This window comes from Mercenaria mercenaria, chromosome 13 (genome assembly GCF_021730395.1).
Source record: "Mercenaria mercenaria strain notata chromosome 13, MADL_Memer_1, whole genome shotgun sequence".
NCBI lineage: Eukaryota > Metazoa > Mollusca > Bivalvia > Venerida > Veneridae > Mercenaria > Mercenaria mercenaria.
The window spans coordinates 80,010,589-80,026,783 of record NC_069373.1 but is presented as its reverse complement, the minus strand read 5'-3'; the positions used below and the strand labels follow the sequence as shown (position 1 = coordinate 80,026,783).

Genomic DNA, 16,195 nt, shown 5'->3' with positions numbered 1-16,195 from the left:
TACTTTTTAATCATAAGCCCTTACAGGTAAACACGTTGTGTAAGTGTAACATGCAGTATTTAATTAAATACTTTTCTGCACCAATTCTTAATCATAGTTCGGTTTATACTGATCTGCAGTCGTTATGCTATTTTTAACTATTCCAAATCTACTACTTGAAGAATCTAATTTGTGAAAATAAAATTGAAGGGAAAACTGCTATAACATCAGTTACTATTTAATGTTGTACAATCATAAAATGTTTACAATAAACCTGTTAAATATTCCTAAACATAAACTCTCGTTAACCCGAGTTAGATTTAACATAAACTCGGTCTCTTCTGAAAGCATTTGAGAGCACTATATAGCAAATAGCTATAAACTGTTAGTTGAAGTTTTTTAAGACTTTTGATAAAGATGTGGAATCTTATAGAAAAAAATCCTTTCATAGCCTGTATGCATGTAGTATCCATGTGACTTGAACAGTGTTGAATATTTTTATCTAAAACTGGTGGATAGCACTAGTGTTGAGTATTTATTTTTGTAAATAAAATAACTCATACTGTCTTTAATTTTTAACATATTTTTCTCGGTTTGAAACTATACAGACAAAAATAAATTTCGTACATTTTACGCAAGTTTAAGCCCAAGGGTTGATGTATCTGTATAGTTGTCAATTTGATGAAGATAGTTTAATCAACATTATGATTTTCGATTTTTTACAGGGTGCTGTTCAAAGAAGTAATAACGGAGCGCTCGGCACTCTAAGTGCACAAGGAAAAACGAAAAGATAGAAAGCTGAAACCTCAGCGAGAAAAGAAAACAATCAGACAGAATTTGGATATATAATGAGTATGTGTGTTGTTCGTTTTGTCCTGATGTGTAAGCTTTGAGTGCGTGTGTGTGTGTGTGTGGTGCACGCGTTTGCGTGCTGGGGGGTTCGTTTTGAGGAGGCTGCGCTTTTGGTGCGTGGCATTCCCTGTTTGATATTTTTCTTTGTTTTTTTAAAAATACTGACAGTAATTCATTTTAATAGGATTTAATCAGTGACTGAAAAAAAGAAAAATGGCAGATTTTTTTTCAGTTAGATTTATAAAAGGCTGGAGACAATGGTTGATATGTTGTAGTGATTAAATATTCGGTTATATTTCTTCAGGAAACTTGCAAACAAAACTTAAATAGTTACATTTCTTATTGTTAAATGTTAAACAAAATCACAATTATTTGAAAATAAAATGTGTACTAAATAATATTTTACTGAACAGCAAAAGAAACTATTCAGATATATAACTGGTATATTTTGAAATATTTTTCTTTTCTTTTCAAATTCGAATTGTTTCTTCATACCAGAATTACACTTGGAGACATTCACGTGATAATTTTTTAAAAATCAACCAGCACAGAAGTCAGTAGCTCCCACAATATCCGTTTGAAAGGCTATATCTTCTACGCTTCAGTTGCATTGTAACATCCCAGTTGGGCGCTCGTGCTAAATTTTATTCAGTCGTGCGGTGGAACAAACAATATATTTTAAACTTTATGCTGTTTTTCGAGTTAGCCAATTATCAATATTTCCAATGACAATAAAACTTCACAAAGAAAATTGTTAATTACAGGCGCACGTGCATTTCGTGCAAAAAGGCTATTGTGGGACTACTGACTTCACGGTTGATTGATTTTTTAAAATTTTACACGTGAAGTTCGTCAAGTGTAATGTGATATAAAAAACACAAGTGATTTATAAATTAAAGTTTTTAAGTAAAAAATACCCCAGTTATAAAACTGGATAGTTTCTTTTGCTGTTCAGTATAGTTTTAGTGGTTTTTTTTCAAATTCGTAATAGTTGTGATAGCTTTGACATCCTTCTTTTGACCAGCAAAGAAATGGAGTTGGCCCAACGTTGGACCATCCATGATAGACGAAAATATTCTGTTGGTCCAATGGAGTGGGGCCAACGATAAGTGTAAGATACCTTGTGGTTGAGCCAGTTCCTGTCTTTATATATATTTATTTCATTGTGGACCTATGCTCGGGATTTTGGTAGCATTTTCAAGGAGAGTTTTGCATTTATAGAAATGTAAACAAATCTTATTACTCATTTTAGCTGTCAGTTTGAAAGATATTCCATAGTGTTGACATGTCAGACAAAAATTCTCTCTTAGAAGATATACGTATGATCCCTACTTTTTTGGTGTTTTTTATGTGTGTGGTTTAGTGCTGTGTGGCGGCCGTAAAAAGTCGCCCCGACTTCATCTCAGTGTTGTTATATTTTCTGGTCCTTCGGGATCATTGATTTCAACTCATTTAGGTTTGAAGATTGAATACTGCTTAAGCCGGTGCTAGGGAGCGTGAGCAGTGTTGCATTTTCCATTACTGCTCATGAACATACTCAATCAAACCGAGTCTGCTATTTTTACTGTTTGCATTGTTCTCGCTGCTTCTGAGGGATCTACTATTCAGATTATATTTACTTCACAACAGCAGGTGTTAAGTGCTGTGTGGCGGCCGTAAAAAGTCGCCCCGACTTCATCTCAGTGTTGTTATATTTTCTGGTCCTTCGGGATCATTGATTTCAACTCATTTAGATTTGAAGATTGAATACTGCTTAAGCCGGTGCTAGGGGGCGTGAGCAGTGTTGCATTTTCAATTACTGCTCATGATCAGACTCAATCAAACCGAGTCTGCAATTTTTACTGTTTGTATTGTTCTCGGTGCTTCCGGGGGATCTACTTTTCAGATTATACGTCATTTAAGAACATAAGGCTACCACAGTAGATTATAACAAAATTAATTTCATTTTTTCCACGGACTGTTGTGCAATGGAACACACTTCAATCGTATGTAGTCAGCATTGAATCAATCTCCGGATTCAAAAAAAAACAAGGAAGAATATCCAACAGGGAAAACCAAGTCAGCACTGGCTGTATAAATGCTCAAACCATAAATGTATTACACTTGCTTTTATCCTGTTTTTTTTTAACCCTACTAACGTACATCGTCCTTTCTGCACAACATGTATGTATGTAAATTTTTATTCAGATAGGGACTTAAGGTTCTCCTTAGGTTTTGCACATTTTTTTCTAAATAACCAACTGCCCGTGAGTACTAGGTGGATTGTATGTGTGTGTTCGGGTTTAACGTCTTTTTCAACAATTTTTTAGTCATATAAACGATGATGTCTACTTGTAGCAGTGAGAACAATGCCCAACTTTATAGTGCTGCCTCACTGGAATATCACGCCGTAGACACATGGCATGATACCCCACCCTGTCACAATATACTGACATCGGGCTGACCAGTCCTAGCACTATCCCCTTAATGCTGAACGCCAAGCGAGGAAGCTGCTAGTACCTTTTTTACGCCTTTGGTATTGGTATGACGTGGCCAGGGATCGAACCCACGACCTCCCGCACTCAAAGCGGACACTCTACTACTAGGCTACCGAGGCGGTCTAGGTGGATTGAGTAGCCTGGAAAAGCTGGTGGTTCTATCACTTTTTAGGAAGTGGCTATTCTTACAGTCCCGTAGGAATAGCCTCGCAGGCTATTCTTACGGCTCTTCCGTATTGATAGTGAAAACCCATCCCGCCCCACGCATGTTTCATCACTGAACGTTTGCCATTATTATAAAAGAAAGAAGGAAAAGGCTAGTAATGTTACAGCTCCCAGAAGATTTTTATAGAGCATTATAGCAAATTTACTTACTACTGTACAGCCTGTAACAGCCTTGTGAACGGATTGTAACGGGTTTTATCAAAGATCACTGTTATGTTGCATTATGGGAAATATTTCTGTTACCGATGTAAACATAATTTGACAGAAATATTAAGACCAAAAATCGTGTGAATAACTGCACATGTTTTAACAAGTTGAACAATAAATATAAGAAATGATGTTTCCCTAACAAACTGAGCTCTCAGATATGTTTTTGTGTTTCAATTGATATTGATTAAGGGCACAACGTGGCATATTGCAGGAGTTTAAACTTGTTGAGCCAACTCCCTCTAGTTACAAGCATCTGATACAAGTTAAAGATGGGATTTTTCAAAGCTTTTGTGAAGTGGCTTGGTTTTTCACAAGCAGAAGCTAACATTATTGTGATAGGTTTAGATAACAGTGGGAAAACTTCAATATTGAATCATCTGAAAAAGGAAGAACAAAGATCAATAGATATTGTGCCAACAGTTGGATTCAATGTAGAAAAACTGAAAGCAGATTCACTGACTATAACAGCTTTTGATATGTCTGGTCAGGGAAGATACAGAAATCTATGGGAGCAGTATTATAGGGATTGCCAGGGGATTATATTTGTAGTGGATAGCAGTGATAAGCTTCGTATGGTTGTTGCACGTGACGAGCTGGAAAGTGTGCTTCAGCATCCTGACATGGCAAAGAGAAGAGTTCCAGTTTTATTCTTTGCAAACAAGATGGACCTGCGTGATGCAGTGTCTAGCGTGAAGGTATCTTCTCTCATGGGCCTTGACAATTTACGTGAAAAACCATGGCATATTTGTGCAAGCAATGGCCTGACTGGCGAGGGACTTCATGAAGGAATAGACTGGCTTACGTGTGAAATGAAAAATCAGTTAGCGGCACAGAGGAAGAAATAATGATAGCATTTGTTTAGTGACTTAAAATGGTGTGAATCTAACTGAAAAGAACAGATTTGATATTGTGGGACCAATACATATTTCTCTTTAATTTATTACTGTTGTAACTCTTTATGTTAGGGAAATCTTTCTTGGTAGTAGTTACAATACAGAGGAACAGATAAGCTGCGTATTTGCGTAAATACCCAATTAAAATTTGCAAAGTACCCAATAGATTTATTTTTAATGCATATCAAAACTCAAACAAAAAGCCAAAATACCCAATTCTCATCCCAATGCATGCGTATCTTTGAAATACTAAGTCATTTGTCAGCGTGTGTCTACTGTTCGAATAATGTTATATATGCCAGTTGTATCAGTCTCGGGTACTCGATAACAACGATATACAGTCTGAACCAATCCTACTTTTCATCTGTATCAGTAATGCGCTCACAATAAGCGTCTGTTAGCAATTTAATGGCATAAATCAGGGTAGGAAAAAATCCAGATGAATTAAAGCAGTCTAAGTGTAATATTGTAATATAACCAATTTTTTCCTGTTGGTCTCAGATTGGGAGAAGGTTGTTTTACATATATTAAATGATACTATTTCTAGTTGCATAAGTCATTCACCTGTAAATGAAGTAGTGAGTGATCTACTGGACCAACTACTGGACAATTTGATATGCACAGTAAACAAAAAATCTTATATAAGGTTTACACATTCCAGTGTTCATGTCAGTAAAAATGTTGAGAGAATGAAAAATCAAGTATCTATGGCTGCTGATTAAAGGCAAGTCAAATGGAATGAGAATGCATGGAAACCCAATAAAAGTAAACATCATGGGGTAATATGTGTTAGAATACCCTATTGATTTTAGGCAATACCCAATTAAAACCAAAATGGTGGGGTAATACCCAATTCATTCTGAAAGCTTATCTGTTGCTCTGACAATACATGGAATGTATTCAAGGCAGTAAAAACTTAGCCATTTATAAAATTAATTGTCTTTTACTGAATGATCTCACAGTTCTAGGCTTTGTTTTGGATAATCAGCATGATCAGTATAAATTAAGATTACAGTTGTGAGATCAGTTTATGTTAATACCTTTTAAGGATTTTTTTTTTTTTTTAAAGTTTCCTGTGAAGAAAGCTCTTTTTCAGATCCTTTGTGAAATTCCGAGTACAGCTCTTAGATGAATATGAAAATACTATTCAATCAGATCAAACCATAGTTTGAAGATTAAATGCCTCAGTGTTGATGACTGTGAATTTTAGACCTAGTATTTTATTCTAAAAGTTAATTACATTTTTTTATCTTTTCTTTTTTCAAACTATGGTAAGTCACTTCATCCAACATCATTTTTAACAAGTTTAAGAATTGCATTTTTAACCTGTTTAAGAATTGAAATTTTGGTAAAACTATTATGTATAAAGATAATTGATTATTGTGTCTCAGAAATCTGTATGTATAGTATCTATATTGTGAGCATTTGCCTAAAGTTATTATGAACCTGTCCGTCCACTTGTATCATTATTGTATTTGTTAGCATTTTTTTATTTATATTTGACTTAGCCACGGATTAGATATACATCACAAACCTCTGTAAAAGTTTCAAATGGATAACAGCATGGGTTTTTTCATGCATACAGGGAATTTTTGTCAGAATATGGGGATGCTAGCAATTCTGGTAATTGGAGTAAAAGGCATTGTAAACTACAGATTTGGGGGCAAAAAGAAGGAAAAATGGAAACATTTGCAGTATTGCTCATACCTGTGCTTGGGGCAGTAGTTGTGATACTCGAGGGCTTTGACAATGACATGTTGTAGGTCTGGCACGGATACTGCTGATGTTTTTTCTGAAACACTAAGAAAGTAATTTTTGTTAAAAAATCTACATTAAGACCGACAGAATCAGACAGAAACAGATCCCTCTGTCATTTTATGGGCAAGTCATTAAAATATACTGTCATAGATGAATTGTTATTTCTTTCAGTTAACATGTCAGTTTTATAATACATTATTTCAATGTAGTACAAAATAGATGCCCCATTTACCAAGTCAGTTTATGAAGGGAAAAAGTCCCAGGTATACAAGTATGCTGGATGTATTTCTGTTGTTTTTTTTTTATCAGGTTTATAGTTTTGATCTGAATTTGTTAGCTGAACTTTTCGTTGACAATATATAAATTGCTGTACTTTCTTTGTATACGCATATTGAAATCTCATTCTCTGTTAAACATTAATTGGAGTACCTACATATCAAATAAATGAATATCATATCTATACAAGAAACTGTTTTTAATTCACTTATTTAGAAAAGAAGTAAAGTATTACAGTTTACTCGTATTTAAACATTAACTTGGTGTGTCTGAAATACTATTGAAAGTTTTTTATGATAATTAATATCCTTGAACAGTCCATTTTCTTATATCAAAGTGAGTATGCACGTATTATCATTGACTAAACAATCTTCTCAAGTCTCCGAGAATGGATGACCAGTTGCCTACTTTTTGTTTCAGAACCAAGTATTCATTCTATTCACCTGGGTGTTGGCATTGTTATTGGCACCAGACTTTGGTTAAAGTTTTCCAGACTTTGGTTATTATATATAAAGTTTTTCATGCAAGTTAATAAATCAGTAACCATTGCATGCTTTGGATTGAAACTTAACACAAGGCTCCCTTAAAGTCGTAAGAATTACTGAAATTATCAAGTAAGATAACTCTTTAGTGAATTTAATTCAAATTATAGCCCTTGAACTTTAACTGATTTTTCTTAGCCTAAAACGTTTTTAGGCTAAGAAAAATCAGTTAAAGTTTTGCAAGCAACTAGCAAACTATATCTAAGTAACAGTCACCAGTATGTGTATTGGATTGAAACTTAACACATTCAAACAAATTGAAATACTCTAATATGGTAACTCTAGGTTTTTTAGCTTGACTTTTCAAAGAAAAAGTAGACCTGTTGCACTCGCCCCAGCGTCGGCATCGCCGTTGGTTGAAGTTTTTGATAAAGTCAAATATCTCTGTTACTATTAAAGCTATTGACTTGAAACTTAAAGTACTTATTTGCTATCAAATTCTATATCAGGAGAAACAATCCCCATAACTCTGATTGGAATTTTGACAGAATTAGGCCCATTTTTAACTTAGAATTTTTGGTTAAAGTTTTTGATAAAGTCAAATATCTCTATTACTATCAAAGCTTTTGACTTGAAACTTAAAATACTTATTTACCATCAAAGTCTACACCAGGAGAAACAATTTCCATAACTCTGAATTGAATTTTGACAGAATTATGCCCCTTTTTAACTTAGATTTTTTTTGTTAAAAGTCAAATATCTCTGTTACTGTTAAAGCTTTCGACTTGAAACTCAAAATAGTTATTTACTATCAAAGTCTATACCAGGAGACACAATTCCCAGAACTCTGATTTGAATTTTGACAGAGTTATGTCCCTTTTTAACTTAGATTTTTTTTTACTGGCAAAGCTCTAATTCAGAGTCAAGCACTGAGAAAAGTCGAGCGCGCTGTCTTATGGACAGCTCTTCTTACCTTGGCTATTTAAATAGTCAAAGCTATTTTACTTACAAGGGCATCCACTGGTGGAGTCACACCTTGGTAAAGGTTTTGCATATAAGGTTATATCTCAGTAACAATTACAGTCATGTATTGGATTGAAACTTCACACCATGCTTCCTAATCGTCAAACCTACTTAGGCAACACTTGGTTAAATTGAATTCAAATTATGGCCATTTTTCTACATAGTAAATTCAGTTCAAGTTTTGTGAGCAGCTAATTACTCAGCTGTTTCTAAGTAACAACTACATGTACAGTATTAGATTGAAACTTCACACAATTATTTCCAATCATCAGTAACTACGGGAATAACCAAATTAGATAACTTTTTGTTGGACTTGGTGTAATTTACAATCCTTTTTCTACTTAAAAAATTTGGTTACAGTTTTGCGTGCAGCAATCAAGCTTTATCTTAGTAATAGGTATGTACATCCACTATACTGGATAGAAACTTCGCACAAACCATCATTTTCATCAAACATACTCATTTACAAAAGTTGGAGAACTCTTGTATTGGATTAGAAATAAAATCAAATTATTGCCCTTGTCTGACTAAGAAAATTTGGTTGAATTTTTGCGTGCAAGTTACTATTATTGCTGTAACAAAATTAAATTGTAATAAATTAAGTCCTGCCAAGGTATGGCAACAGGCCCTTGTTCAACTTAGAAGCTGTCAAATAGTCAAGCGCACTGTCATACGCACAGCTCTTGTTAATTAAGGCATATAGGAGTAATATAATTTGTGCTATTTGCCAATTTTAGAATGTGTTTCTCTTAGTGGCAGTGATGCTCTGTTTAAAGGTATGCCAGGTATTCATCCCCAACAAACTTCAGAGATTTTGAGTCAGAAGGTAGACAGTACATTTACTCTGTAATTTTAGGCATACGAGTTGATTCTATCTCGTGTGTGTTGACATAAAATACCTTGTTCAACTTAGAAGCTGTCAAATAGTCAAGCGCACTGTAATTACTTGATATATTTGCTTCAAACTGAAGTTATTCCTCACCACTCAAGAGCCATAACTCTCACATCAATATTTTATGAATTATCCTCCTTTCTACTTAGAATTTCAGGTTAAAGTTTTGGTGCAATTTCACTCTATTTCATTTATTATGGAATGAATTTGATTCAAACTTAAAATAGTTGTTCCAAATCATATGACAAAAGTTCCATAACTCTGGCACCAATTTTTCATGAATTATGCCCCCTTTTTACATAAAATTTCATGTTAAAGTTTTGATGCAATTTCACTATATCTGTGGTTACCAAACGGATTTGATTCAAACTTAAAATAGTTGTAATCATCACCCACATCATATGACACAAGGGCCAAAACATTTCAGGAATCAAGCCCCCTTTTTACTATGAATTTCAGGCTTATGTTTTTGGTCTGAAGGTCATCCACTTTACTAGCTGAATTTCTTAATATGAAAAGTCAGGGTTTAAATCCAATTCCATGTTCTAAATTATCTTGTAATCCATATGTGCAGAACTTATACTTTGAATACATGATGCTGATAGAGGGTAGTCTCCAACAGAAAATATTTTACTATAGAACAATGACTTCTCAGATAGGATGTAAGTGCAGTGGTATAAGCAAAGCAAGCACATCTATCATCTGAAACCTGAAGGTAGCAAGTTTGAATCTTACAGCAGACACAATCTCTACATTTACTGGGTACAATGTTCTAAAGCTTAGTTTGGAGAAAAGGCTCAAAATGAAGCGCTGCTAACTGGCCAATTTTAAAATCACCAGTTTTGATCTCTAAGGTGGTAAAACTAATCTTAGAGACCAGTCTTGAAATGTAGCTTTGTCACTGGTCAATTTCAAGATAACACTCGACCAATCAGATGGTGGGAGTTTCAGACTGTCCTTGAAGTCCAGCTTTATAACCTGAAGTCTAGAAATTACCTACCTCAACTTGAGAATGCCATATACATCCAGAAGAAGAAAAGGGGCCACACATATAAATATGAATTAAAGATACAATTTCAACATTTATTACTGCATGATTTTCACATTAAAATGTACAAAAGAATTTGCATAACTTTGAATATTTTCTAAAATATGCTTGATTACAAATCAACTAGCACGTTTAACAAATAATAAACTTATATTCTATACAAACGTTCACACATAATTATGAACTGTAACAGAACAAAAACACCTTATTCTATTTCTGCAAAATTCCTATCAGTAAAAATACTACCTTTATACAGAGTAACATGATATATCAACATATTAAAAAACTAGAAAGTAAATAAAACACACATTTTTCTGTTATGGAGTGACCTGATTTTTACTGTAATTATCGAACTGGTTGCAGTTTTGAAACATAATTAAAAGATACTTTTTGACTGATGCAGCTTTTTATACATATGCCAGTACATGTACATAGGACAGGTAAAGTATAATCTATAGATGGTTTAATTAAGTGAGAAAAATGTGTCGTGTGCAAAATGGTGGAATTTCATGACATGTTTCCAAGAAACATTTAATAAATTTCTTCCTTTATCTTTAATAAAGACTTCCATGGCATAGCAATTTATTTATCTACCACATCTTTTAACCTGTGATATGCATGCACATACGTCTTTAGTGTATTTATTACTTTGAAAAACTATCTGAAAAGTACACAACACTGCTGTTTATTCTTTGAAAATGAAAATACAATAAGGTGTTCTATGCCTCGGCTCTATATTGCATTTATCTAACTCATTTTACACAACAAGAGATCACAGAGTGATCTTGGCGCCCACCAATGTGCCATTTTTGAGTGTTCCAAATTTCAAGACTTATTGACTAGCTCAAGGTCAAATTTCATTTCTGTACACAACACAAATCTATGCATGTGGTCCAAATTTGAAGCCTGTACCTTCAAAAATGTGAAAGTAGGTCACTAGGTCAATATCAAGGTCAAAGTTTGTTTCGGTACACAAAACTATGCATGTGGTCCTAAATTTGAAGCCTGTAGCTACAGAAATGTGAAAGTAGGTCACTAGGTCAATCTTAAGGTCAAAGTTCATTTCGGTACACAAAACTATGCAAGTGGTCCAAATTTGAAGGCTGTAGCTTGAGAAATGTAAAAGTAGGTCACTAGGTCAAAATCCAGGTCAAATTTTACTTCGGAATACAAAACTATGCATGTGGTCCAAATCTGAAGCCTGTACCTTCAAAAATGTGAAAGTAGGTCACTAGGTCAATGTAAAGGTCAAAGTTTGTTTTGGTACACAAAACTATGCATGCAGTCCAAATTTGAAGGCTGTAGCTTGAGAAATGTAAAAGTAGGTCACTAGGTCAAAATCCAGGTCATATTTTATTTCGGAATACAAAACTATGCATGTGGTCCAAATATGAAGCCTGTACCTTAAAAATGTGAAAGTAGGTCACTAGGTCAATGTAAAGGTCAAAGGTCATTTCAGTACACAAAACTATGCAAGTGGTCCAAATTTGAAGGCTGTAGCTTGAGAAATGTAAAAGTAGGTCACTAGGTCAAAATCAAGGTCAAATTTTATTTCATAATACAAAACTATGCATGTGGTCCAAATTTGAAGCCTGTACCTTCAAAAATGTGAAAGTAGGTTACTAGGTCAATGTCAAGGTCAAAGTTTTTTTTTGGTACACAAAACTATGCATGTAGTCCAAATTTGAAGGCTGTAGCTTGAGAAATGTGAAAGTAGGTCACTAGGTCAAAATCGATGTCAAATTTCATTTTGAAACACAAAACTATGCATATGGTCCAAATTTGATGCCTGTACCTTCAAAAATGTGAAAGTAGGTCACTAGGTCAAAATAAAGGTCAAAGTTTTTTCCAGTGCACAAAATTATGCATGTGGTCCAAATTTGAAGGCTGTAGCTACAGAAATGTGAAAGTAGGTCACTAGGTCAAAATCAAGGTCAACTCATGTCAAGGTTCATCTTGCCACTCAAAAATATGCATGTGGTCCAAGTTCGAATGTTGTAGTTACTGACAAGAACATTTTAAAAGCTTTTCCCTATATAAGTCTATATGAACCATGTGACCCCCGGGTGGGGCCATATTTAACCCTAGGAGGATAATTTGAACAAACTTGGTAGAGAACCACTAGATGATGCTACATTACAAGTATCAAAGCCCTAGGCTTTGTGGTTTGGACAAGAAGATTTTCAAAGTTTTTCCCTATATAAGTCTATGTAAACCATATGACCCCCTGGGCGGGGCCATATTTGACCCTAGGGGTATAATTTGAACAATCTTAGTTGAAGACCACTAGATGATGTCACATACAAAATATCAAAGCCTTAGGCCCTGTGGTTTTGGACAAGAGGTTATTCAAAGTTTTTCCCTATATAAGTCTATATAAACCATGTGACCCCCAGGGCGGGGCCATATTTGACCCCAGAGAAATAATTTGAATCATCTTGGTAGATGACCACTAGATGATGCTTCATACCAAATATCAAAGCCCTAGGCTCTGTGGTTTTGGACAAGAAGGTTTTCAAAGTTTTTCCCTATATAAATCTATATAAATTATAGAAATAAACAAAGGGCCATAACTCACTCATAAATTGTTGAACCAGTCTGATTTTCAGGGGGACACAACTAGGGTACCAATACATCATTCTGACAAAGCTTGGTCAAAATCCCCCCAGTAGTTTCTGAGGAGATGCGATAACGAGAGATTGTTAACGGACGGACGGACGGAATGACGGACAGACGGACCACGGACGCAGAGTGATTTTAATAGCCCACCATCTGATGATGGTGGGCTAATGATAAAGCTATGAACATGAACAATTTCTCCAACAACCATCTAACCAAAGGCCGGATATACCGTAGATACCCATGTATAATGCGCAGTTTTTTGACCCCCGGGACCACCCCCGAATCGTGGGTGCGCATAATACACAGGTATAGACAATTTTCCAACTTCAAGACAAGTTTGTTACCGATGTTCGCCATTTTGGTAAAGGGAAACTACTCCCCGCGCTTACTGTCTTCACTAAAATCTAAGATTGCCGTTACGTTCCGTAAAAGATCGAATTGTTTATTTTTCTTTCAAACAAAATTAATTTCATATAAATTTAAAAGTATTTTGACGAAAGAAATGTTTATAAATCACAAAAATTATGTTACTAATTAAAGATCGAGAATTATCTTTAACCGAGATCAAACTGTGAACAACATAATTGACACGAGGTGACACGTTGATTGCCAGTAATTACTGGCTTTATGATCGTGACAAAAAGACTATCACACCTTTTGTTATCAGTTTAAATTGAGAAGCTCATGTCATTTTGAAAGATACCATTCCGAAATATTGAATCAGCTGCTATTTATTTATTCAAAATAGTGAATTAAAAAAGGTAAAACAACAAATATAACAATAATTTACTGGTTTTATTTTCGAGAAAACAAAAATCGATAGTACCGTGAGACCGATGCTGCTCTCCGCCGTGGAGATAAAATTTATTACCGGTGTCGATGTAAACTCTACTTTCGTTTTCCATTCACCTCAAAATTGACCAAAAATTTTTTTTTTTTTTTTTGTTTTTTTTTTTTTTTTTTTTTTTTCCCAGGATTTTGGACTAAGATCGGGGGTGCGCATTATACACGGGTGCGCATTATACACGGGTATCTACGGTATGCATATAAATAGGCAACTGTTCTATAACCCAAACAAAAACACTATAATTCTATAGTTGTTACATGCCCACGTTAGTTAGACTTGACCCCGTATATCCTGACAGTACAAATACAGATAATAAAGGCCGGGTAAATTTCCTGATGGTTGTTTTATCACTAATACTTGTGAACAGTGTAACCCATTAACCTAAACATGTGTTTTAATTTAGTAATATGTCCATTAATGTCAAATCAAGTAAGAGTTACGAATTTTTCAAACAGTATCAAATTGTGAAAATAAAAGCATCCCAAAAATACCCAATTTACAGTAGGTATCAATTACTATACAAAGTAGATAATAACGTGTTTCTCTCAATATATCTCTGAAATATGGAAACCAATTTGGGATCATATTTCTTGTAATTTGGTCTTTACTTGTGCTGCACAAATCTTTACAAAATTGCAACATTGTTGAGAACTTGATTAGACCTGGGTAGAACCATAAACCTTCGGAAAGCCAGATAGATAGCTTACAAGAAAGAAACTGCATCCCAAATGGGGCTTTCAAACCAACAAAGGAGAGAAGAAAGTGATCTGAAGTCACCACATGGCATTAGAGGCCCTTACTTTACACAACAGAATTGGGAATTACATGCTTTTGTATAATAAAATCACTACCTGCACTGTTACCATCAGTTACCAATAAATATACATGTAACATACACAATTATATAGGTAAATGTATTCTTAAATATTAAATGTGTCTACAATAATGTGATAGAATGAAGATTTTTTTTTCAACCTATTCAACAGTCAAATACATGCAGCATGAGAAATGCATGTAGATCATGAATTATATGGATAGTTCATGAAAACAGCAGCGGTCACAATTACAGTTCAGATAATGTCATGATAGATCATTCAGTGTGTAAGATATACTGTACGAGTTATTCATGATTTTGAAGCTGGTACTGTAGGTAATGGACCTATAATGACAAATATTCTCAAGTGCAATTTCAGCTTCTCTGGCTCATCTGGAAAGCCATTTGCTCATGTGATTTATAATGCCAAATAAACTTTATAGAATACAGGAAAACAAAATTCTTAAGGTCACAAGAGGATGCTTGAGTTATCCAAGGGTTTCGAGGGGTCCAAACGTAGAAAACAAAGAAAACTGCTGGCGACTAAAGGAACCATCTGCATTGAAACAAGGGGTGTTTCACTGTATGTCATCACATAAACACTGGTGATTTTCATAAACATTATACGTCCAATACCTTAAATACCCGGATGAATACTGTTGGGATTCCTTTTATTTTTTGCCTACAATTTAAATTAATGTTTGTAAACTATAAATACAATTTGTAGTCTCTGTAATTTTTGAAATACTGATTTCTACTAGATGTATAAAATTTCTGATACATTCATGATTTCCCCCAACAACAAAATAATATTTGCGTGTCAGAAGTTCATGTAAACATGTTATTATGTACTGTCATTATGTTGAATCCCCATATTGTATAATTACTCGGGTGTAATAACGATCATGTTCTGTTCTGTTCTGTTGTAAATGCATGTACTATGCTGACGAATGATTACTTATAATTGCACATGTTCTGTAGTAAGTTAAAAGGGTTCAAAACAATGTCATAACAAGTATCTTAAATAGATGTTAAATAACAACAAACTGAACTTAGTCAATGTGTGACAAACATTTACAGAACAAATACCGCTCTTCAAAGCCAAATATCTTCTATTCCAGTTGACCAGTTTCTAAGTACTCTAACTCTCCAGAAAAACAACCTTTGCATAACAAACAAATACATGTACATTCATGTAACATTTTCCCTAAAATATTTCCTACATTTGCAGTATTTGTACAACACTGGATATAAATTTATATTCAACCTTTGAAAGTTGTGTCTCACTGTTTGCAAATAATAGTGAAAACAGAACAATCACAATATGGTCCAATCCTCAGTATTTAATTGGTCACTCCATCCCTAGAATAACTTTGTAAACTTTTAATTTGATAAAGACATTTCATTTTCAAACTTGCAAAAAAACACTCAACTACCATATAAAGCAGATAGTTATGCATTAGTAGTAAATTTTGAAAGAATAAAATCAACATATAAATATCGAAACAAAACTTATCTTACAGCGAGATGTTAAAAATAATAAATTATGTAAAAAAATGTCAGAAATAATTTATGTCAAAAACAAAATAATAACATGTCAAAAACATGATCTCTTTTGCCAAACTTATTTTTTGTATACAAACATAAGAAATTAAACCCTTTCTAATATTCAAAGCATCACCAGACATGCATAACCGATCAATTATGTTACTCTCAATTCATTCCCTTTGGCTTATTTTGTTCACATTTGCAGAACGTGTTTGATACAGGTATTCATTTAATGAAATCATGGTTAGA

At 34.1% G+C, this 16,195-nt stretch overlaps 1 protein-coding gene across 1 annotated transcript; it reads left to right on the top strand.

The window, feature by feature from the left end:
* Window positions 1–3,734: 3,734 nt before the first annotated feature.
* On the top strand, window positions 3,735–6,987 carry LOC123528847 (ADP-ribosylation factor-like protein 6). Its single transcript, XM_045308873.2, has one exon. The coding sequence runs from the start codon at window positions 4,013–4,015 to the stop codon at window positions 4,586–4,588; it is 576 nt and encodes a 191-aa protein (XP_045164808.1). The 5' UTR covers window positions 3,735–4,012; the 3' UTR covers window positions 4,589–6,987.
* Window positions 6,988–16,195: the final 9,208 nt, after the last annotated feature.

Bases quoted from the DNA above. Each gene is read 5' to 3' on its own strand.
- LOC123528847 (XM_045308873.2), top strand. From the start codon at position 4,013: ATGGGATTTTTCAAAGCTTTTGTGAAGTGGCTTGGTTTTTCACAAGCA.